This window comes from Triturus cristatus, chromosome 8, assembly GCF_964204655.1.
Source record: "Triturus cristatus chromosome 8, aTriCri1.1, whole genome shotgun sequence".
NCBI classification, from domain to species: Eukaryota; Metazoa; Chordata; class Amphibia; order Caudata; family Salamandridae; genus Triturus; species Triturus cristatus.
Window position 1 is genome coordinate 1,005,333,048 of NC_140591.1, and position 25,859 is coordinate 1,005,358,906.

General features: G+C 41.4%; 1 protein-coding gene across 25 annotated transcripts in view; it reads left to right on the forward strand.

Moving 5' to 3' along the window:
* Positions 1–13,977, forward strand: part of MBNL2 (muscleblind like splicing regulator 2) — a 501,363-nt gene extending 487,386 nt beyond the window's left edge. For all 25 annotated transcript variants that reach the window (XM_085622558.1, XM_085622561.1, XM_085622565.1 and 22 more), the window contains one exon: positions 11,449–13,977. Coding sequence is in view for 18 of the 25 variants with exons in the window: in XM_085622560.1 (XP_085478686.1) it covers positions 11,449–11,570 (122 nt within the window). In the remaining 7 variants the exon portion in view is untranslated. The remainder of the gene's footprint in view (positions 1–11,448) is intronic.
* The last annotated feature ends 11,882 nt before the right edge of the window (positions 13,978–25,859 follow it).

Genomic DNA, 25,859 nt, shown 5'->3' on the forward strand with positions numbered 1-25,859 from the left:
CCCATAAGGAGGAGCATGGACATGCCTGCTATTATTTTACCACTTTGTAAAGGTTTCTAGAGACCTTCGAGAAAACCAACTCAATAGATGTAAACCTAGGGACACAATTACTCAATTACTTTACTGTTTGTTCCATGTTCCTCTTTCCTCTCTCATCCATTTAATTGAAGTGGTGCTTTGCTCCACCATGTGTAATTAATATTGGTTCAGAAACACCACCATGCGGGAATACTTTGCACAAAAGACCACACCCTCTCCCATCACATACACCTTTCTTGAACACACGTCCTCCTCAGCAAAGTTTGCGTTAGGAAATAAATAAATCCAGAAGTATTAAAATATATATTTTTTAAAGTCTGTTTCCAAGCTATAGTGTTTCCGACTTTAACTTGATCTTCGTGTTCCAGTTTGTGAACAACAGCAACTCATATGTCAATGCGAACTAGGTATTAAGTATCAACTTATAACAACATTCAAATAAAGAAAGAAATATTTTTAGTAAAACTGAACAATCTGTCGTAAATGAATTGATGAACAACTTGTATAGCCCAATTATTGCTGTCCTAGAACTCAATTCATCCGAACTGAGTTATTTATTTTCGTTATAATACAAGAGATACCTATAAATCTCGGCATGTGTTAGTAGTGTTGAGAAGTGATAAAGAGCCCCAAGTAAAGTAACCATAACCAGACATATAGAAAAAAGGTGACAATTATGTGACTTTATATTTTTTTTGCAACATGACACCAACTAAAGGACAGTCTCTTTACGTAAGCACCAGAGAACAATCTGGTCGCTTCTGTTTTTTATGGCTAAAAGTATTCAGACGTCTTTGTATATACCAATAACTGTTTTAAAAAAAAATCACATTATTGTTCCCTTTCTGACCATATGAAACTGAGGAGCTCTCTTCAAGCGCTGTCCTATGGGGCAAAAGAGAAGGCATAAGGTAAAAGCAAGGAGCATGCTACAGTGCTCACCACGCACTGAGCTCCTGGGGGAGCACTTGAGGCACAAAGGACCAGGAAAGCAGGCCAGCACAATCAGACGAATGCAAGGTAGCAGCCATTCTGCAGCCCAGCAATCAGTGGACTGCAGACCAGCACAATAAAGCTAGTAGTCCATATGGCGTTCCTCCTGATAGCAGCCCCTTGGCAATGTGCAGTTTGTAGAGCAGCAGCGTCTGATTAAAAGTCCCATGCAGTCTCTAAAACATGGGGTCAGAGCCCCTGTACTTATACTCAAAATGTCTGATGTGGGGGTAACTTCAAATGAAACCTTAAAAGTGTACAACATCCCCTTTCTACCGAGCTCTGGCTCCAGGCGTACATTAGGGGGTAAACGAGCACTTTGTGTGAGGTCAGGAAAAAGCCTATACAAATGTAAGTGCATCCCGCCTCCCTCTCTCCCAACCCAGGTAATCCATTCGGTATGGAGATGCAACTCTATTACACCCAGCCCTTGCTCTGTGATGGGTGTCTGGAAAGTATGCACAAAGCGTAGCTGTCACTCTACCCTAGACTTGGATTGGAGTCTGGCGGCAAAGCCCAAAGTGTCATAAGCACATAGAAATGCCCACTTTCTAAAAATGGCATTTCTACAATAGTAATGAAAAACCCACCTAAATCAATCAGCAGGATTTATCACCACTATTCCAAACCTGACACGGCTACTCCATTTAGATCAGAAATTTCCACTTACAAACATATACGGGTATTCCCAATGCCAACCTATGATAGGAGCAGTGCTCACTGTAGTGAAAAATAAAATAGGTGTTTTTCACTGCCAGGACATTCCACAAAATAAAGGGACTTGTCCTAACTTTTATATACACAGCAGCACCCTGCCCATGGGGCAACCTAAGGCCTACCCTAGGGGTGACATATGTAGTAAAAGAGTTTCAGGCTTGGCAAGTAACTTTAAATGCCACGTCAATGTGACAGTAAACTGTGTACACAGTGCCTTTTGTGGATCGACCTCATAGCATTTTTAGATGTCCTAGAACCATACTTAATTTTTAAGTCTCGCCTGACCCAGCGCATGCGCTGGTCTGGCGAGACATTTTGTGAGGGCTCCAAAAAGTGCTACCAGGCCAGCCTAGAGCTACAGTGCATGTGCGCGGGCACGCGCGCCTCGCTTGACCGAGGTTACTTTCACGGCCGCTTTGATTTTTGATCGCGATCACTTTCGCGGCCGCTTGGCATAGCCAATAGGTCTCGCTTTTGGGACCTTATAAGTATTTAGTTATGCAACTGTTGCATGGCTAAACACTTATAAGGTCCCAAAGGCGAGACCTATTGGCTATGCCAGTGCTTGTTAATGTTGAAGCAGTTTCTTATTACCATAATATATCAAAACAGAACACACAGAAAAGGGAAACTTACCCGGTTTTAGTAGCAGAAAGGATCCACCCGAAAAATCATATACCAAACATTAGGCAGTTCAACGGAATCAAACTGACCGTCTTTCCAAGCCAACAGCTTTGTTTTTTAAGAGAGTACCTCATCCCCTCTGTTCTGTATACTGTCCAAAAAGTCATCTTCCACTGCCAATTATTTTTATAGCTGCAGCTGTGATTGTATTCAGTAACTCGACGTGACTCCAATACAGCGACAGGCCAAGTAAATTTAAGAGGTTTCAAATGGTTTAGCAATGGAGGGTATGTTATCCAGTGCCTTAGTAAATGTAGTTTAGGTAATGCATTTTTAAGCCCCGTGCTTCAATGCCTTCATGTAAAAGCATACACCTCTCAAAGGTAATGCTAGTTCATTGATGGAATTTAAAACAAAAATGGGACATCCTTTGGAATATTTGAATAAAAAACTTCGTACTCTCCTAATCTTAAATTTGAATATTTTTTTATTTAAATTATAATTGTACTTAAATAGTTTGATTCCCTTCAATTCCTTTTCTAAATTCAGTTTGTCAGTCTTGTTGTGCCCTTGTCAATACGTGTTTCACAACCTTTGTCACTTTCTCAAGGCCTAATGAACGACTCACAATCTGATGAGATTTCTCTTTTATGATGATATCATAGTTTCCAATAATATTTTATCCAAAATAGTAGCTCCACCGTGTTCTTGCATGGGATGGCAAGATAGCCATTAATGGGCTTGGATTTTTTTAAAGAGATTCAGTACTGAGGAAACACCGAATAAATGTTATCCAGGGCAGTTAATGGTATCTGCAAGAGATGCAGCATAGAGGAACAACTCAAGTCTAAAGTTTTATTATATGGCTAATTAAAACCTAGACAATATAGGCATGTAACAGACATACTATAAGACTAACAGTATAAAAGAACAAAACAGTATAAAATCGTCTCACGCAAGCAGACGTATGATATCCGGAAAGAAAAATACATGAGTATAAAACAATTTTTACAAGAGGGCTATTAACTTAAAAGCTGTGTTACTATCTGAAGTCCATTGCAGGTAAAATCAAGGTGCAAGATGCAGATTTTCCAAGTGAAAAAATGTGTGTTAAAAAGTTAAACAATAGTGGAAGTCTGGAATTCGATGATTTTCTCTAGTTTTTTTTTTTTTTTTTAGATAGCCCTGTACCACTTTAAAATATTAGCCTATTTTTGCCCAATCAGAAGGGATCGTAGTGCTGATGATCCAGTTCGTAGCTTCATTGCAAGTCCCTATGCCGTGGGTTAAAAAGTGGCTTTAGCAGTGACCGCCCGGAGCGGCAACAGGCAACAACATGTTACATGAGTAAAAGTTTCAGATTTGTAGCTACATAGCCTGCACTTAACAATATTCGAAAGCAGTGGCCAGCTTGGATTAGTGTCTTTAAATTGTAGTGGCGTCAACCTTGCAGCCAATATTTGGGTAAGGTAGACTTTCCCAATTGCGGAGTTTAGATATGGTTGTGGCTGCAAGCTAGCATGACACTAGTTATCACAATACCAGAGTGTTTAATAACGGAGTAGACTTTGGTTTCCCTATCTTCAGACTTTGAGAGAAGTTTGGTCTGTTTTTTCAGGATATTTGTCACTGCAATATGCTGATCCATGTTCTAGATTTGAGGCAAATGAAAGAAATAGCCTTGTAATCACTGCCCCTCTGTGTCTGTTCGAGGAGGCAACAGTGTAGTGGATATTCAGTAGGGTAAAATTAACATTTCCTCAAATATTGTTCTTGGCCACTTGAGTAAGCCACCACTGGAATGCAAAAGTACTGGTCCTTAAGTGGGTTTAAGGACAGTGAGAGTGCCAGAGGGTTCATGTCTACTGTGCCTTTTGCTATAGCGCAGTACCCTTATGGACCAGGGATATAATGAGTTTGGCTAGTAGAGCATTCTACTTTAGTTAAGATTCAAAGCAGTCGCCCTCTAACACCTTCAAAAGTGAATTCAACCTTAGAAATCCATGTCTTCTAGAGTGACATTACCACAAGAAGGCACTTTAATTTTGATGTTTCCTGGTCTTTACAGGGGTTAACTTTTTGTTTGAATGCAAGGAGTATGTTCACCCAAGAAGTAGATGGCTAAAGCAATTGTCACTCGCTGGGAACCAGGCACCACACTGAAGCGCTACGTATTTTAATGTCTGATTCTCGCCCCTTGTATGTCTGTGTTCTCTCAATTTTTATCATGGGCTTGGTCCATTAGAAGCAAAAGGCTAAAAGGAATTGTTTAATCTGTTTCTTAAATATTTATGATGTATATTTTTTTACTGTAAAAGTATGTTTTTAGGGGAAATTGTAATCAAATTCTTTTTAATTGTAAAGCTTTTATGATAAATTTTATCGAAATAAAGCCTTTGACTGACTGACAGTGAGAGTGCCAGAGGGTTCATGTCTACTGTGCCTTTTGCTATAGCGCAGTACCCTTATGGACCAGGGATATAATGCGTTTGGCTAGTAGAGCATTCTACTTTAGTTAAGATTCAAAGCAGAAGCCCTCTTAACACCTTCAAAAGTGAATTCAACCTTAGAAATCCATGTCTTCTAGAGTGACATTACCACAAGAAGGCACTTTAATTATGATGTTTCCTGGTCTTTACAGGGGTTAATAATATTTTTATATAATTGAAATTTTAACTACAAATTAAGCAAACCTCACAATACCCATGGTTTAAAACAAAAAATATAGTTACGAATTTACCTGTTTGAATGTTTTTACATTCGGACTGAGAGTTCATTGTACTCTCTGAGAAATCCTTTTACTCAACTTTCAAAATGAGGATGTGAAATACCCCCATTTCAAAACGTACTGTTAACCACGCAGAGTAGTGTGAATCCATTGTATGTCTCCCCATTATTTTCCATTGGCTCATGTATGACCCTAAGTGGTTTTCGTTTTTGTACCTTTGGTGATGTGGCTACACTGTATGTGTTCTTAAAATCTGCTCAGTTTTGTATCCTTTCAAAATATTTTTTTTATTGTTGAGTATATTAAACTATGTACAAAATCAGAGGTTACATGAGACTTTCAGTGCAGAATGTATAGTTAAAAATACCCCCACTTGAAAAACAATCCGAAAATATAGTCCTGGCTCTCATATACAAAATGACACAAGAAACATTAAGGGAGTGAAGAGTTTGGAAAAAGAACACTGGTATCAATGCGTCTTTCTAGTGCAGAAGTCTTGTCACTCCAACATCTCCAGCTGTGTATTGGCCAAAAAACACTCAACCACCTCAAGTTTTGAATTCCCAAGTAGAGTAAACCCCTGCTTCACCTCCTTGACCCAACCTCGTCCCCTACAGAAAGTGTTTGGCAGTATATCGAATTGAGAGAATTCACGTTCTGTCTTCTACAGACACCAAGCATGTCTGGAACCAAAGCGAGGCCTCAAAGCCCATAAATATATGCCAACTTTTCCTTTTTTAGGTCTCGGCTAGCGAAGGCTGCGCTTGCGCAGTCTAGCTTGGCGAGATTTAATGTTTTCTAGTATGGGGCTTGAACCCGCCCCTCTTCTCCATTGGCTGGCTTCCTAAACGGAGGCCAGCCATTGGAGGAGAGGGGCGTGTGTCCATTTAAGCCCCGTCTTTTTCGGATTCGGGGGCGTGTTTTTTACTTTCTTTCTCTCCTCTGGAATGTAAACATTCCAGCCAATGGCAAGAGGAGAGAAAGAAAAACACGCCCCCGAATCCGAAAACGACGCTGCGTTTCTCCGAGGCATTTCTGCTTGACCTCGGAGAAAGACAGCGGTGTTCATGGCGTCATCCCCGTCCACCATGGACGAACCAAAGGACTGTCCCGGCGTCCGGACGCATTGGTTAATTTCCAATACTTGTCTCAGTTTTTAGGACAAAGGTCACGTCATTCTGCAAAGGAGAATTCTAAACTATTCTCTCCTTTCAACAGGCGCCTCTACAGTCTGAAGTGATTCAAGCTATTAACTGTTTTATTTGAGGCAGCACAGGAGGAGGCTGGCTGTGAGCTCACTGCAGAAGGAAAGACAGACCGGGGACGAGGACAGGGGGCCTCAGGGTGGAGGTCCGGCCACAACTCACATTATATAAACATAGCCTTGTGACATTATTTATGTTGTATAAACGCATATGTGTATATTTTATATACACACACACTATACATTTACCGGGCTACGTAAAAACAGAGACATGCCAGACATGAAAGTACCACGAAAGGCTTTAGTCCTACTTTTATGTTGACCTGTCCCGTTTTTAGCTTCTCGATGTCGGACCAAGATGCCCTGAGCAGTGCGCGCTCGGGCTATCAGCGCATTGCTATGTTTTGTACAGCTGAACCAATAGTAAGGACAAACAGCAGTCAAACTGAAACAGATCGGCGCTCTTCGGAAACACGTCAAAGGCATTCACGATCAACCAGGATGCCGCGCCTCGCGCATTCTAGAGATTAGGCTGCTAGATGGTTCCGTATTCATGTTGAAGTATGCCCCCCTGTGGCCAATAGGGATAGATGCAGTTATGTTTCTATTTAATTCAGAGTGTTTGAGTCCAATATCCTGAAACATTTCGGTCCTTTAAAATGTAGAACAGCGAATCCAGAATATATTTAATCTCGGATTACAAGCATTTGAACTCTCTACAGATGGACGTCACAGCACAGGCCAAAGAGCACGACCTCTAAATGATCACAGGACTACAGCACAACTTTAGCATGAGCATGGTTTCACCCAGGAGACTTGAGACCTAATTCAGACGAGGTGGACCACAAGACAGAGCAATGCCAATAGGTCTGGCTTTAGAGGAATGTTGTATGGTAATGTGAAAACATTTCTAGAAAACAGCATGAGAATGGATATATATTTATGTTTGAGCAAATAACTGTAGAATAATATTGGTCTAGGTTAAAATGTCAGATGACAGTTGGACACCCAGTAGGATGTGTTCCATAGTGTCCCCAATCGGGTACCCCAGGATGTGCCTGATTTGGGACAGAATGTGATGTTTAAATCATATACCGAATGTCTCTTGTACAGTACTTAAAATACCTCTGTATATGTTAGCAGACTTGCCAGTTAATTGGAATGCAATTTATTTCCAATAGTCCATTTTATGTATAGGGACAATTTATTTTTATTTTAAGTTGCAAATGCTTTACCTTGTTCATAGTCTTTTATGATAGTTTGTACTAACAGAACTTCACCCTCTTTAAAATTCTTGTACTGATGTCACACCTTTGGCGTTTGACCATGGAAAAAAAAGAAACAGACTAGGACCTGCCACATTTAAATGAATAAAATAACTTGTGATTTAATAAGCCTAGCTCTTCAAACCTGAAAAATTTATATTTTCTTAGGAAACCTTATTTTTGATATATGTCCAATTAACACAACATCAGTTTAATAATGACTTTTAAAGTACCACTCAGTCGTGCTATGGTCCGAACATACACCATTCCTTTAACACTTGCAATCAGATCCTAGGAAGTATCACTGTCTGCATATTAGACCCCTAATTTGTTACACTCTGTAGGATGGCAGGTTGCTTGGTGGGGCAAATTCTTCCACCACTGTGCAAAACTAGCGCCTAGTCAGGCAAACACAGTTTCTCTTAAGACAGCCTCATCTACTCAGCAGTGTAGAGCGGAGATGGAAAGCAGTAACAGCACAACACTTGGATCAAGAAACATCTGAGTAAAGATCCCAGGCCAATTTAATTCAGAAAGCATTTTATGATTAAAATTAAGATACCACGACAAAAATTGAGTCCATCTCGGTTTATAGTGTTTCAAGTAACAGTTCCATTCCACATGGCTTCTAATTCTGTATGGGTGGTCATTGAAAGTTCCTATGCAGTACTTATAATTGGCCACTTGAAGCTTCTCTATACACCACTCCAGGCATCCTCTTGTCTTCAATCAGGCTGAAAGGGCTGGATGAGTCATGCACCTTGTTCAGGCAGGCAGAGTTAACTTCCATACTTCAAAGTTCCTGTTGGAGTGTCTTTGGCTTGCATTTTCACCACAGTTTTTATCTAATCTTTCTGACTCTGCCTAAGTCGGTAAATACTACCCCCTCTTGTTTCTCAGTTGTCAGTTCAGTTCTTGATGTTGACAACAAAGTCTGCACCTTCCTCTTTAGGTATATTAATTTTCTGTGAGTGTAAGTTTACTTTGTCACTCACTTCCTAGTTCCAGCAAAGAAATCTTACCAAGTGTAGTGCCAAATGAGATGCAAATGGTTACAACCCAGAGAGTTCCCAGGAGATCAGCTAGCACTGATCTTTTCATAGAACAAAATTCTTGGTATGATCATTCCAGGTCACCCTCTTGTAGTCTTTAGTCCGGTGTCCTGCACCACACAATGGTGGGTGTCTGTCTTTCTCAGACATTATGCTGTGTTTTGTCATTTGAGAGCATCGTATGTCTGGTCTTGGTAGCTAACGGCTGCACACAACCTCCCACTTCTTGCTTTTGGGTAGCGGTCAGTGTCTAATCTCGCAAGCGACAGGCAGAAGTATGCCTGTGTAAAATCCAGCACTTCAGTATGAAACCCCATCAGATATAGCAACTAGCAGACCTGAGAGGGTACAGTCCTCACTCTGTTTTCCCCATCAACAGTTTACTACAGTCTGACTTAGTGAAAACTCTGCGAAGTTTGTGCTCAGTACAAAGGTTTTAAAAAGGTTTTACTAGTAACGTTCAAAAACTGGACTTCCCTTGCATAGCCTCTTTACACAGATACACTCCTATGGAAAACCAAGACGGGTCTGACTTGAATTAATTTGATCATCTCCTGATCTTAGGATTCTGTAAAAGAATGGTCTTGAACTGTATTTCTTTCTGTGACCATTGAAGCTTTACTGTAGGAGTGGCCGTAGCGCCGTCCATAAATGTTTCACTCTTATCCCCTCCTTAGGAAGGTGCTTTCACTGCCTCCACCTCATTAATACTGGAGACCCCTGTCTGGTCCTGCAAAGGGAATCAGCCTTCCTGCAGCTCTTTCATGCAAAGAACAGACAAGTTGTGCAACTAGAAACTAAATGCAATTAACTTGTATATCATAAAGTAAATGCATTTGTTAAGAAACCAATTGGGGGATTCTCATTGCACAAATAAACATAGAATCTAGCAGAGTAAAAGGATGGGAAGCATGTGAAAATGTGTATTTTCTACAGAGTACATCCGAAAATAAATCATTTTCCCTTAAAAAAATTAATCAAACTATATTATGAACTCTTAGGACCTTTTCTCACACATTTTAATGCCTAAAGGTGCCAAGTACATAAAATATAGGATTCTGCATACAAATCTCTCATTCATGGAGTAAACTATTTTATACCGCGATCTACTTGCTCAGGTAGAGAATTCCACCGATCTAGAAATATGTTCTGACAAAAGTAAATAAGGGTTAGGAATAAGAATAAGGGTGCATAGGCAGGGATTAGGGTAAAAGTTTACAACACCCAGTAAGTCCTGGTATGAACATCACTGTAAAAAGAAATGGGTGTCATTTTTTAAAATTCAGTCTGATTCAGAGTAATGAGTGGCAAGTGTACTTATGGAGATTTGTTTATTTCTAGGAAAGGTCCATTTGTAAGTCATGGCCATCTGTCGTAAATTCTATGAGGAATAAATCTTCATCTACTATTGCAGTGTCCAACAACTTTGTGAATTGTCCCTCCATTCAGAATTTATTGCAGAATGACATGGTCTAGTTCGTGGGATAGCAGAGGAGTTTACATATCCGCCCAGTGATCTTGTTATTTTGTTGTGAGACATATGAAGAAGGACTGACAATGTTTCTCAGCAACTGTTTCCTGGTGTCACTAGTCTTACACCTGCAAGTCTCAACTGCAATTGTAAAACAAGTGTGACCACTGCAGAATGGCAAAGGTTTTAGTAATCCTTTTTTCAAAGATGTATCCTGTGGAGAATAACAATCCTCATGTCCCTAGATTATGGGTATCTTGCTTTTGACGCTGCAGAGGAATACTTTCTCCTTTAAACATGAACAGTCTTGTCTGCGTAATTTAGGATAGTAATGGTCTGTCCCAAACTTAGATGACACAATTGAAGCAAGTTCCCCTAGTGACAGCTAATTGGAGGAAAGGATCCTAAAATTAGAGCATGTCTTATATTTTCTATAAAATCCAGATTTATTGCAGTTTAAAGTACACCCCATTGTTGTCCCCTGAGTTGCTCTCTGTTATCATGTGATTTTTCCTTTTTAGTCCCCTGTAAAAAGTTGATTCCCTCTTAAGGATGGTAACATAATCTCCCTGAATGTTTTTTGAAATCTGTGTTTGTAGACCTCAGATGTTGATAGAGGAAATTATTTTGCGCATGTGTGACATCTGGGGATTTGTTGTGCCAATAGCAATTGCACAGTTCCTATCTAATATCTACAGCACACACGATCCCTTGCATTGAAGGCTTTCAGAGGAAGTTGATTAGTACATTTTGTGTGTGGCATTATTTGTAGATCCAGGTCAGCAATGCATACCTGAATTAAGTATGTTGAATCTGCAATACTGCAGCGAGTTGTGCTTTAAAAGACCCCAGTATCAATAACATAACAATGCATGGGGCACAGATGTCCATACTGTAAATAGTTTTATTGAAGGCTTCTGTGGCAGTCAATGTGCAAATGTGCTTTATTGATTTTGTCATATGTAGGAATGTAACTCATTCTTTGATTAACAGCTAAAATACACAATCAGATTTTTTAGATTTGCACATTGGCAGAATTTGTGAAAGTATTGCTACTCATTCTGGGGATGTATCATTTGCTTTAAATGTACTTTATGCCATTTTGGCAGTTTAACAGAAAAGTAACAGAGCAAGTCATTTTTGATGTCAAACTGATGCATTGCATACTCTGAAGAACAGAATATAATGTTCAGATATTTTCTAAAAATGCACAGAGGTCTTGTTTCATTTTCTTTAATGATTTTGAGTTGATCGCTAGTTAAGTACAATAAAGTCTACCCATTTACTGGCTTTCTTTTTACAGTAGCTGTAGATCTTCTGCCAGTCTAATCATTTGTCTTAATTTTTCTTGACAGATCATACTGAAATAATCAGAAATGGAATGGATTGTCAAGACACCTCATTGAGAATAGCAAAGCATTCTTACTGTACATACTATCCAGTTTCCTCTATAGAGTTGCCACAAACTGCATGCTGATAAAATAATGTTCTTAATATGGACAAACCACAAAAAACTAAGCAGCTAGTACTGCAACATTATATATATTACATAATATATATGGTATGTTTAGTATATTCCCACTTAAAATAGTTAACTACCTGATACCAGCTGTGATGTTAAAGGGTAAAGTGTACTTTAAAAGAATTTGTAAACATGGTTTCCTTCCTAGGACTATTGTCTTATCTCCATAACTATAGCTGATGCAGATGATTTGTTCCATTATTGTTGTAAGACATTGAATGTTATAAATCTTTCAGGTTTAGCAATAATTTATTTACATTTGCAAACAACTATTCAAATTTAGACTCAATTTTAATGTTTGGTTGCCCCCATTGACTAAAGTCTATAATCCTGTTCACTCCTTAAAAAGATAAGACTGAGAAGAAAAGCAAGATAAAGTACCCTAATCATCCGTAAATCTGATTTTTTACAAATCAGGGTTAAGCACAAATTCCGAGAATGCAAATGAGCTTAACATCAGCAAGCCTGGAGAAAGTTGCATTCATACATGGGAATTCTAGAATAACACAAACAAAATTAAAACCTTTGCACAGTATGGTCTTCATACACAAAAAAGTGAATAGAGTCTTGAATGAGTTAACCAGTATATTTATAATGTTTTCTAAATGAGACTTTGCAAAAGTGCCTAAATTTTGACACAGTACATCAAACTTGAGGTAAATGAGGCGCATGCCAATAATCTAGTGTAAGCGATTAACCTGTCATGTTTGTGATCCGAAGGTTACCAAAAAATAAGCTGTGTTGTTTGCCGAGACATAACTCTTGTAATCTCTGGAAGAAATGAGGCTGTAGGTTGAGGAGAAATTTAAGATATTCAAAATCTACTCAAGATTACCTTAGTCACTCAAAACCTGATTGTGACTCTAAATCTATGTTACTTAACATTAAAAATGTAGTTAGTTTGAGCTAACAAACCATAAATGTTATGCATTTTTTAATTGGAGTGAAAAAAAGGGTTGTAACCGGATTACAGCACGGAATACGTAATTCATCTTTTTCTTTTAAATCATATGTCATGCCTTGAACATATGACAAGATGTTAAATACAAGTATACATGTTATATATACGTATACCTATTGAGAGATTTTAATGTTTGTTTCTTTTTAAATACCTTGATGATTTCATAGGATGCACCTGTGAGATTATTTTAATTTAGACTTGGTTTAAGGTTTATTTCAAGCACTATTGTACCAAATATTTCCTATTTCATTTTTTATATGTTGCACATTTGTCACATTAAGTACATAGTTTTTAAATTATATAAATTTAAGAAAGAAAACAGCTGTTATTAAAGGTTATGTATTATTGAATGGAACATCATTTTACTTTTGTGACACATTACTAATGATTGAAGTATTTTATCTTAACAGTTTAAAAATTGAATGTAAAATATTTAAACCGCTGGCAGCATAACTGGTTGTGAAAAACAAAATATCCTAATAACCATAAATTGGTGCATTTAGAAATGTATCTGCCATTCTAACTCTTGTATGTCAGTGTCTGATTACGATCTATTTATATTATAGTTGTAGATTTGATCATCCTAAAGCACACACAATCTGAGTGTAAATTAACATATTGCATCTGATGTTGCAGTTTTTATTTTACTTTAAAACAATTCTATAGCTCTACTTTAGTTTATTATTATACAATCCCATTATGTACTTTTATGAACACAAAGGTATTTATGGATGTTTGCCATCATTATACTGATGGTTGAAAATATAGCATACCGGAGTCTGTTAAAGTTGTTTTTAACCATATTTTTTACAATTATTTTTGATTTTTGTAGTTTTTAGTAAAATATTACAAGGTAAATTGTAAACATTGTTTAACTAATTTGTTTAAAATTCTTAAGATCCTTTTTGTTTTATGTTAATTTTTTATGTTGAATAGTGAGAATTGTGAGTCTACATTGTTTTACAATCTTCTGTATACTACAAATTTGAGCCCTTTAACAATCAAGCATGACCTATATGTAGCCCCGTTGGAGAAAAAAAAAACCTAGCAATGAAAATGGTGGACAGTCTATACAGTTTCCAGAATTTTGGTGATGATGGCAGAAAAAAAATGGAGTGAAAAAAGTACATGAAAAAAGACAAAGGAACAGCTGTGCATATTGGTGTCGGCAAACAAGTTTGCTTTTTATTCACATGTAGTTTTATAGACATTCTGGAATGTTTGAAGATTTGAAACTATTTTTCTGTATAGATTCCATTATTTGCCAAAAACTTTATTTGTATTGAAGAGGAAACATACAATATGTACTATGGGTAAATTAATAATGCTTTGTTTAAAGGAAAACAATCACCAGACACATAAACAGGACAGTGTATGCAGTACTGTTACAACTAAATGTCAGTTTCTCGGAGAATGTGGTCTCACATTTTATTTTGGTAACAAAATAATTCATCACACAAAACAGCAGAGTATTCATATGGTATATAAATGATAGCAGTATAGTATAGATTCTGACTGCATCTTAGTTTATTACCTATGACTGTAACTATTAGCAATCTGTTGTATTGTTGATTACGTTTTTGTTGTGAGGTTAAGTTCATTAAACCAATGTGCAACCACTGAGATAAAGAAAAAAAAATGTAAAAAAATATTTTTGTTTTGCGTATCTTTATTTGTACTGCTGTTAATTCTATGGTGCATAGAGCTTGCACAATAGTGTATAACCGAACCCAGCAGAAGAATGATCTGGGCAACAGAGTAGGTACATATACCGTTAAAAGTATGAGTGTAGAAGTCACTTTTGCTGTAAAAGAATTGGGATGACCGTTTGGATAGATGCATTTAAGAATTAGCAGAGGGAAATGCAGACCCAATGTCTGTAACAACAAATAAAGGTTGAGAAAGAAGTTGTTCAAGGGATTGAGAAAGACAAAATGGCAGTGAATGCTGTGGAAGGTGCGATGACTTGTGTAGAACAAGAGCACATCTTTGAGAATAAACATAATTGCAAGTGCATAAGAGAAGTGAGCTGCAAAGTGAAGGAAAATAGAGATGCTTGTAAGAATATATAAGAAAGTGGAGAACAGTAGCAAAGAGGCTGTGAGAGAGCACAGATTTTATCATCCAAAATAAGAGTGATTGAGGCTAAGGGGGAAAGGACAGGCTAATTAAATGGGACCAATGGAAAGAAATATTTATTGTATTGAGATGACAATAATTGCCAATGTGTGAATGAGAAAGCGGTGCAGATTGGTACGGCTTACAAGCAATAGGCTTTTAAAGCAATAGCATGTTTTGCAGAGGCAAGAATCAGATTGTGGCTAAGCAGAGTAAAGGTGCACTTAAGTATAACAATTGAAAAATGTGTGCTTCGATGCAGGGTGCTAAAAGGCATTTCAAAGAAAGAGAACATTATAACAAAAGTGACGGTCATCATTTTAGAGAACACAAAAGACGAAGACTTCTTAATTATGTGTGAAATTCAACCTTCTCACAATGCTGCTAAATATAGAAAATGAGACTCAACATGAAACCACTTTCTGATGTCAGTGCTGAAGTGCAATACCCACTGAACTCTTCTTTCAAATAATGTAGTCAAGTCATTCAAACACTGCTTTCCTGAAGAACAACATTGAAATCCTTAAAATAGTCCACTTCCTATCTAAGCATTGGCATCACCTGTAAGCTGCAGATCTGTAAGTATTGTTGGTGATTCATAAGAGTCATAGTTGAACAATCGAGCATTAAGTTGTTATAAAGTCACACAAGTATAACACAAGGACGCATTGCGGAATTGCCTGGGGTACAGAATAGGAGACAAACATTTAGGTAGGTATGGGTTTTCCTTTGTTTCTCATTTTGTTCTTTGTCATAGTAAATGTTTTGTTGGCACTTGCTGCTTTTTGCGATTAGAAAAGTAATATAAAATTAATTGAATTGAACTTTATTGTATTTTTTATAAAAACTAAAACTTTCACAATAATAAAAGGTGAGTAAAAATGTAAGAAATAACCAATGTATCATTAAGAACAGTTGAACTTAAAATGCATTATAATTGGGTTCTAAAACCATTGATGTCATAAAGAGATCAAAGCATTCTTCGTGGGTATTTTCTTTACTTCCTTTTACGGAGTCTATATTTTTCTGAATGATCAAATTGTACTTGGATGCGTGGGATTTATTTCTGTATAGGACAACATCTGTTAATTCATGGTGCAACTCAGTGCTTTTACCTGTCCATGGCTCAAACCACATAGCTGTGGCTTCAGATATTGGCCTAGTGCCTTTGGTTTTAAAAAGGAGTTTCAAGTATTTCTTACGGACATCATAAAGTTTGAGACAGAAACATAAAATATGTTTAATAGTTGCATCATGCGAAAGGCAACGTCGACATTAGGATTGTTTTCATGTGGTTTTTCATTGATCCTTCAAATTGCCAGGGAGGTACATAAAGAAGGCAAAACCTAGAAGGATTTTTTGATTTGCAGATTTATGCTGAGGTCCAAATATGCTTGGTTTCATGTTGTATTTCAATGAATGGTCGATACCATTCTTAATTGTGTACAGTTTGTGGATGGATTTATTAATAACTCACACAATATTCTGCTCGTCTTCGTGAGGCTGGAAAGTGCTAATAAAGCATTTTAGTTCAGGTTCGCAGTTAGATAATGTAGTGATAATGGTTTACTGGAGAGCTCAAAATGTCTTTTTTGATTTTTTTTCCAATGTGTTCCAGTCCGATATTAAACAGTCACAGAAATAATCCAGAAAATTAATGGTGTTTGTCACCAACATCAATAGAACCCCAAGTTCCAACTGTTACCTTTTAAGGTGTCGCGGATGTGACTGTGATATTGGTATATTTGTTGTGAGATAACGGATTGTATCAATTGATCTTTTGATTTCTTTCTGTACCAATATAAAGATAATTTGCTACAACATCAAGACTTTTTTTGTTCCAATCGCTAGTGATATTTAGTTGCAGACTTTCCAAAACACATTATTTTGGCTTTTCTGAAATTTACTTTTAATTTGTTGCAATTATTGTAGTTTTGTAATCTGGTTAATTGACCATGTAAACCATTTTGAGTTGTGTACAGAAGGACCAAATTGTCGGCGTTTGCTTGGTGGGTGACTAAGTGTGGGCAAATTTTTGTGCATCCTAATCATTTTGTTCCAGTATCGCATGCAGATCTGCAGCATACATGGAAAGAGCTCAAAGGCATCCTAGTCTTGAACCGTTTCAATTTTATTCTCGATAAAACCTTTTCCTTTGCACAATTTCATTTGCACCCCAGTGTCTTTGTGAAGATCCATAATGCCCTTTAGAAGAATTGGATCGATTATCCAGTTTTTTACTTTTGCCCATAGTGTAGCACTGTTGACTGACAAAATCTTTTGGTTAGTCTGAAACCCAGAAACACATTTTTCCTCTATTTTGTGAAGGTTTTTCTGCAATGCAATTTATATTTAATGATTTTGTCAAGCGTAGAGCAGCGCGATCTGAATCTGTCTGATTCAATTTTATTTCATTGTTGGATGGCCAGTCTGGTAGAAGCAGATGTTTAGCAAAAACTTTCCTTTTGCGTTTGATTGACCAATCGCCCATTAGCTTGTAGGTTCTGATTTTGGTCCCTTGTTGTAAAGCGGATGCAAAATGGACAGTTTTCAAGAATGCGATGTGGCGCCTGCCATGGATGATGTTATTAAAAAGACTTCAAAATGTTGCTCCAGTTTGTTGTCCTTTTTTTTTTTTATGACAGTTGTGATACCATTTTACCCAGATGCATGTGATGATTTGCTGTTGCATATTAATTTGGTTATGTCTTAGCCTCATAGGTGGTTAAAGTCTTACTTATTTAAAATGTAATCTGATATTCATCCTGGACTCCAAATAAGTCTGTTATGAATGCTTTACAGCCGTAACTAATATGCCAGTCTCCTTTCTTATAGCTCCAACTTCCAGATCCAATTAGGTACCAAAGTTTGCAGCTGTTGTGCTGTTTAGTTGTAGCATGGAGCACAGCCCGGAGTACTGGTTCGTGCAGTCTAATTGTATGTTTTTTGCTTGTTCGTATTTTATCTAATTGAACCATCCCTTTGTTTCAATGGTAAAAAATGTAAAAATTGTTTTAACTTTTTCCTATCTGAACTCTTCAAATTGTAGGCTCTGATGTCTGAATAGTGATGGAAGTTCTGGGGCCACTACGCGAGTCACGTTTCAAATGAGAGGAATGGAAATATTTTTATAATTAGATGCACCCAATTTGCAGTCCAGCTACATGGGGTTGTCTTGTGTATATTGCATGAAAATGCCTTTATAAACTGGTGCTTCTAGGTTTGATTTTCTCTTTTATTGAGGTAGCCGTCCCATTTAATTCTTTTAGTTGTTATGATCACAATCAAAAATGCTCTCTATAGTAAACCAGTTGTACGATAGTTTTAGGCTTGTTTCTTGTGGTTCATGATCACCGCTGAAATCATTGCATTTATAAAATTAAAAGATGTGCATAAAAGTATAATCAGTGGAAGAAAAATTGCCAAACCTACTTAAAGGTGGAAGCTTAAATTGTTAATGAAAGTGCTAATGAGTTTATATATTTTTTTCTCTTCTTTATCTAATGGTTAAGAAATTGAATAAAAGTGATCTTCTGAGTCAAATGTGTCAATGGTTTGTGTGACCTGTAATAACTTTGTGTTAAAAATCGCCGAAAATTATTGTAGTTACTCTTATAAAAGTGTCTATTAGGTTTTCCAAACAGCCTAGAAAAGAAAGTATTTTGGCTTTCTCTATTATAAGTTGTGGGGATAAATATATATTTATGATGTGCCACTAATGTCACTGTGAGAGATACATAGGGCAAAAATCAAGTGGAACTGCTGCGGTATTTGTAGGTAAGTTTTAGGCATCCAAATGGAAGATGTTCTCTAAGAAAGTTTTATCCAATATTAGTCATGGTGAATTGGAATTGGGGAAGTTTGTTGTTTGTAGACCCTCCTTTTTTTATTCCGAAATATTACTGACTTGGTTTGATTGCCTGCAGTGCTGATGGGATAAGTATGCCATTCTGGGACATTTTCATAAGTGATGTTACCATTTGTTAGATTTCTTCATTGATTCCATTTAGTATTTTGGCATTTTTGGGGATGCTTATTGATGTATTTAATCTGTCACTTTTTTGTGGAAAGGTAGAGTTTTAACACTTCCTTGTGTTGGTTAAGTTGTCATTTTATACTTGAGTCAATGTTAGTGCTGTTTTTGGTACTAGGGGGTTTAGTTTTCAAGTCCTGACTATTTTTGTCTTTAAGAAATTGGAAAGAACTTGTGTTCACTTATGGTTTTCATTAAGTGTATGTTCTTATTTGGTTAAGCCTTTCCATTGAGCTTTCTTAATTTCTTCAGTATGTGGTTATATATGTGTGGAAAGTATCTGTTGCCTCAGGTTGGTCCTGCCCCAATGTTTTACTCAGTTTCTATTAGGGAGTTCTGCAAGTTGAATTTTGATTTATTGGTATCTCCAGTATCTATCTTTGAGATAACGGGTATCCCTCTGAGGGTTGTACTCACTGTATTTAGCAACTTGATTAAATTCAGTGAATTATTGGATTCATTGGCTATTGGTTTGGCAGTCTCGTTCGGAAGTATAACTTTGAGATGGCTAGTCTGGATAATATCTTTACTGTTGTGCTTTACACACTTTGACATTTTGCTACTACTGTCACTGTTGGTGACATCATTTGTTCTTGATTTATGTTTTCATCAGAATGGGTGAGAAAGGGTCTTGTAAGTTTACTCAAAATGAACAACCATCTTTTGTGGTAGCAATTACAAAATGTCAGTCCATACGTAAAGGGTTTGGGATTTCTTTTGTAAACGTGTCTATAAAGTTTTCTATTCTATGTTTTGATTATAGTCCTCCCTAATTGACCTTATGTTGGTAGAGATGTCCCTTAGTACTGAGATCGGTTAAAAGTGCTGATTGTTCTTTCAAAGCTTCCAAAATCCTGGTTAAGGTGTTCCTTATCGCACTCATGGCTGCTAGAACTGGGTATGTTGGGGAGAGCTTCCTCACTGACTTTCTCACCATGCTGTTCTCTGATGGGGCTGCTTTTTAGGTCTCGCGAGCCAAAGGCTGGAAAGAGACATTTTATATGTGGGAATTTCAAAGTGCTACCCACACTTTTGGCTGGCCTAAACCTTGAGTGCACGAGATCACATGCACGTGCACAGCTGCTCCTCTGCTAATTGCATTTCCCCCCTCCCTTCTCACCCAGCCCTTTGATGCTCTGCTGGAGTACTTTCACTTTCGCCGCTTTGACCCTTGCATTCCCCCCTCCCTTCTCACCCAGCCCTTTGATGCTCTGCTCGCATCTCCCTCCTCCCTGGGCGTGAAGGGAGACAGAGCCATCCTGCTTGATAAATGGCATTCTTATGTGTTCCCGTAAGCGCTCGCTTTAGGTCTTTCTCTATAACCTGTAACCCCACCCAGTCTTTTTGCCCTATCCATGTGTCCTGTTCTCCTCATGGGGTCGCGCTGTTTGCTCCCCATGTACCTCCCTTGCACCCTCCTTTTGCCCCCTCTTTGCCCCTTTCTCCCTCTCCTTGCTTCCTTTTCACCTTCCGTACTTTTTCTCCGTTCTCCCACTTCACAAGCTCCTCCCGCTCTCACTCGCACGTACTGCTCCATCAGTGCCAGAAGCTTCCCAAAGGAGTGAGTCACGGCTGCCAGGTGGCCCCGGGCCATGCGTGGCACTTTCAATCCGAGCAGAACTCCCACCCCGCGTGCACACGCCTCGAGGCGCACTACAAACACTGTTCAGTTTTGCGTGTAGTCACAGTTCTACCACAGAAATGTACACATTCTATTGCTTACAGACTTTAAGCCCATTGCACTCTAGCTGCAAAACCGATCCATTCATGTGATTGTTTTAGTACAACGCGCACACAGCGCACTTTCAGTTCTGTGCCGGTGCGAATTACAGCGCGCCATGGGTATACACAGACGTTGCCCAAGGTGGCTATTGACAAACACTGAATGGGTTTCAAGCCGCTACCCAAAAAACAATACATTGATATACAGAGCACGCGCACAGTTTTGCGTGTAGCCACAGTTCTAACACAGAAATGTACACATTCTATTGCTTACAGACTTACAGCCCATTGCACTCTAGCCTGTGGGCCCCGTGAACTGTGGAGAATACAAAGTCGGACTCGCATGTTCAGCACAAACTCCCCCATCCTCCCCCACCCTCCCAAAAAATGGAAATGCACAAGTTTAAAACTTTAAAGGGCTCCGTTTATTATCGGAATGGCACCAACATCGTATTTCTGGCTATGGCTCCTCACACTGTCTCATTAAGCAAGCCCCCCCCCCCCTCAGCCGCTGCCAAACCGATACATTCATGTGAGTGTTTGAGTACAACGCGTACACAGCGCACTTTCAGTTCTGTGCCGGTGCTGATTACAGCGCGCCATGGGTATACACAGGCACTGCCAAAGGTGGCTATTGACAAACGCTGTATAGGTTTCACGCTGCCAAACCGATCCATTCATGTGAGTGTTTTAGTACAACGCGCACACAGCACACTTTCAGTTCTGTGCCGGTGCTCATTACAGCGCGCCATGGGTATACACAGGCACTGCCCAAGGTGGCTATTAACAAACGCTGTATAGGTTTCACGCTGCCAAACACATCCATTCATTTGAGTGTTTTAGTACAACGCGCACACAGCACGCTTTCAGATCTGTGCCGGTGCTCATTACAGCGTGCCATGGGTATACACAAGCACTGCCCAAGGTGGCTATTGACAAACGCTGTATAGGTTTCTCGCTGCCAAACCGATCCATTCATGTGAGTGTTTTAGTACAACACGCACACAGCGCACTTTCAGATCTGTGCCGGTGCTCATTACAGCGCGCCATGGGTATACACAAGCACTGCCCAAGGTGGCTATTGACAAACGCTGTATAGGTTTCACGCTGCCAAACCGATCCATTTATGTGAGTGTTTTAGTACAACGCGCACACAGCGCGCTTTCAGATCTGTGCCGGTGCTCATTACAGCGCGCCATGGGTATACACAAGCACTGCCCCTGGTGGCTATTGACAAACGCTGTATAGGTTTCACGCTGCCAAACACATCCATTCATGTGAGTGTTTTAGTACAACGCGCACACAGCGCACTTTCAGTTCTGTGCCGGTGCTCATTACAGCGCGCCATGGGTATACACAGGCACTGCCCAAGGTGGCTATTAACAAACGCAAACTTTGCAGGGCCTGTCCGCGCACGATCTCGCTGACGGACCCGCACAATGAGTGTCTTCTGCCTGGGGCGTGACCATGACACCGAGTTATGTCCCCACTGCTGGGCCATGGCCCCAATAACTTTGCAGGAGTGGTACCGAAAGTGGCTGGTGGCCCGGGAGTCGGCCCCATGTCGTTCCCGGTCCCGTGGGAGGTCGAGGGCCCGTGGCAGAGCAAGCACCATCATTCAAAGTCTTTGCACTAGGAGTCTGGTAAGGTGAAGTCTAAGAAGCGTCTCCACTCTTCGTCCTCCCCACGCCGGTCATGGGACACGGCTGGGGGGACAGGTGGCGCCGCCCCTGTGGCTCCAACGGAGCCTGAGCAGTTACCGTTGGCTTACCCACCTTTCCTGGGTCCATCGGCGACTCTGGACGAATTGCAAGAGTTCGTGTCTGCAATGGCACGTATCTTCGGCCCATGCGGCCCCATGGCACGCCTTCGGGCCCCGCGAGACCCACTGTTCCGCGTTCCTCGACATTGCCGGCTCCGGCCCTGACATTGTCGACTCCGGCCCTGACATTGTCGACGCCCAGAGACCTCCATGGCTCCGGCTGGGGCTCCCCGTTCTTGCCAGTGGACCCCATACGGCCCCCGCCAACATCGACTGTGCCAGTGGCACCGCCGACCGACATCGACTTCTTTTCAGACGTCGACACGGTGCAGGAGGGATGTCTCCCGATGTCCACTTGTGGAGGAAGGGAAGGACTGGGAGGGGTTTGAAGACCCTCTCGCAGCACAGTGTGAGTCTGTCACCGACTGGGATGAGGAGGCGGAGGCCGGTGGCCTGGATTACACTGCGGCGCCTTTTTCACCATCCCCTTCAGCTACTATGGAGGAGAGTGGTACCTTTTCCACGGTGCTACGTAGGGCGGCCGAGGCTCTTGGCCTTGAGCTCCCTACTGTGGCTGTCAGGATCAACCTACTGACTGAAGTGCTTCGGCCAACCTCCTCTTCTACAGAACCGCTGTTGCCGTTTAATGATGCACTTACTGATGTGCTTCTGGGCACCTGGTCCCGGCCCGACACAAGGGCCCCTGTGGATAAGGGTGTAGGCCGACGCCATCGCCCGGCCCCGGGTGACCCTGCCTTCCTCACCCTACACCTGATAGTTTTGTGGTTCAAGCCTAGACGTCCCAGAGTGCGTTTCCTTCTGCTCCACCAGACAAGAAATCCAAGAAGTTGGAGCAGTTTGGCAAGAAGATTTATTCTTCCGCAAGTTCTGGACTGCGGTCTGTGAACACTGCCTGCGTCTTGGGCCGCAATTCCCATTCTGTATGGGATGCGGTTGAACAAGTGCTACCTCAGTGTCCAGAGGGGGCCCAGGCAGTTCGCTCCCAAGCTCTTAAGGAGGGGAGAGACGCAGCCAAATTCACTATACGTTGTGGTCTTGATACCGCAGATACGCTGGGTAGGGCGATTTCCACAACGGTGGCGCTCCGTCGTCATGCCTGGTTGAGGACAACTTGTTTTTCGGCAGATGTCCAGAATACTTTAAAGGACATGCCCTTTGATGGCACTCACCTCTTTGGTGATAAGGCGGATTCCACATTGGAGAATTTCAAGGACTCTCGGGTCGCGGCCAAGTCCTTAGGCCTTTTGGCTACACGTACTCCTTCCGCTACTAACTTTCGTTCCTTTCGAAGTTCCGGAAGGGGCGTTCAAACACGTTCATTTCAGAACAAGCCTGCGCAGCAACAGTCTCAGCGCAGCCGCGGACGTGGTACTCACAGAGGCGGGTCACGGGGCCAGCGTGCGCGTCAGTCCACCAACACCCCTGCTGCCAGTGCCTCCACACCTTCGTAGTCCGGTGTTTCAGGCCCACCAGATGCCAGTAGGGGGCAGGATTTGTCATCGCCTCCCCCACTGGCGCACCATTACATCAGACAGGTGGGTTTTGGAGATTGTTCGACGGGGCTACCCCCTCCCCTTCGAGTCTACCCCCCCAGCCATGCCACCACAGTTCCACCGCATGTCGGGGGCTCATTTGGTTATTCTCCAGCAGGAAGTTATGGCCCTCTTGGTCAAGGGGGCCATCGAGCGTGTTCCGATGCCAGAAGTAGGTCGTGGTTGTTACTCCCACTACTTCTTGGTTCCAAAGAAGGACAAGGGTCTACGTCCCATCTTACACCTTTGAAGCATAAATTTCTTCCTCCGGAAGGAGGAGTTCAAAATGCTCACTCTGGCTCAGGTCTTGTCTGCTCTCGACCTACAAGACTGGATGGTGGCACTGGACCTGCAGCACGCTAATTTTCATATTCCCGTCCTGCCGGCCCATCGGCGTTACCTGCGATTCACGGTGGGCCAGGAGCATTTTCAGTTCACCGTGCTCCCTTTTGGCCTTACCAGCGCTCCACGGGTGTTCACAAAAGTGAAGGCGGCGGTTGCAGCTCATCTGCCCAGATCGGGGGTTTCAGTCTTCCCCTATATCGACGACTGGTTGTTCAAGGCGGGCTCGCCCACACAGTCTTCTCCCACCTCCAGACTACGGCCGACCTCCTGCATTTGCTGGGGTTTTCCATCAACGTGCTAAAGTCGCACCTGATTCCCTCCCAGAAGCTTCACTTCATCGGAGCAGTTCTGGAAACGGCGCAGTTTCGGGTTTATCCTCCCGAAGAGCAAGTCCAGGACATTCGGGCTATGATTCCGATCTTTCAGCCCTTGCCCTGGGTTTCAGTCAAGATGACCTTGAGGCTGCTGGAACTTATGGACTCCTGCATCCTGCTGACCATGCTAGGTGGCAAATGCGGGCTCTGCAGAGGGACCTAAAGTTCCAGTGGGCGCAGCATCAGAGGAACCTGTCCTACTACGTCCAGATCTCGGAGGGCACTGCACAACAATTGCAGTGGTGGCTCACGAATCAGCATTGGGTCAGCGGCAGATCCCTCTCCCTTCCCCAACCGGAGCACACAGTGGTGACGAATGCATCCCTCCTGATATGGGGCGGCCACATGGGAGAGGCAGAGATCAGAGGCGCGGCTCCATATAAACTTTCTGGAGCTTCGGGCGATCCTTCTTGCACTGAAGGCATTCCTTTCCTCTGTCGGGGAAGGTAGTGCATGTGTTCACGGACTACACCACCGCCATGTGGTATTGCAACAAACAGGGCAGGGTTGGATCGTGGACCCTATGTCAGGAGGCTCTACGCCTCTGGACATGGCTGGAATGTCACTGCATTTCCTTGACAGTTCAACACCTTGTGGGTTCTTTGAACGCCAGGGCGGACGAACTCAGCCGCCGATGTCGGATGGTTCACGAATGGCGTCTTCACTCGGAGGTGGCACAAGGTCTCTTTCAACAGTGGGGAGAGCCTTGGTTAGATCTATTCACCACAGAAGAGAACGCGCAATGTCCGCAGTTCTGCACGTTGGAATTTTCAAGGCTGCAACCGCTCTACGACGCTTTTCGGCGCGAGTGGAGCTGCGATCTGTTGTACGCCTTTCCGCCTATACCTCTTCTACCCAGAGTGCTGAAGAAAATCAGGCACGACCGGGCCCAAGTCATCCTTGGGGCTCCGGACTGGGCTCAAAGAGTTTGGTATCCCGAGCTACTCAGTATGAGCCTGGAGCCTCCGATCCGACTGCCTCTGCGGGAGTATCTTCTGTCGCAGCAGCAAGGGACGGTTCTCCACCTGAACCTGTCCAGCCTCCACCTATATGCGTGGAGATTGAACGGCGACAGCTAATTCCATTTGACATGCCTCCCGAAGTCTGTGATGTCATTCTGGCTTCCTTTCGGCCATTTCAGCCTTTCTGAGGCTTCCAGATCAGCCTTCTCTTTTCAAGTCCCCTGTTGTACAGAGATTCTTAAAAGACATTACGCATATGTTCCCTCCTGTTACTTTCATAATGCCTCAGTGGGACTTGAATCTTGTTTTGACTTATCTCATGTGCGCTACTCTTGAGCCGATTCACAATTGTCCTTTACGTCTTTTGACTTTGAAAACTGCCTTCCTGGTGGCTTAACACCTCTGCCATGAGAG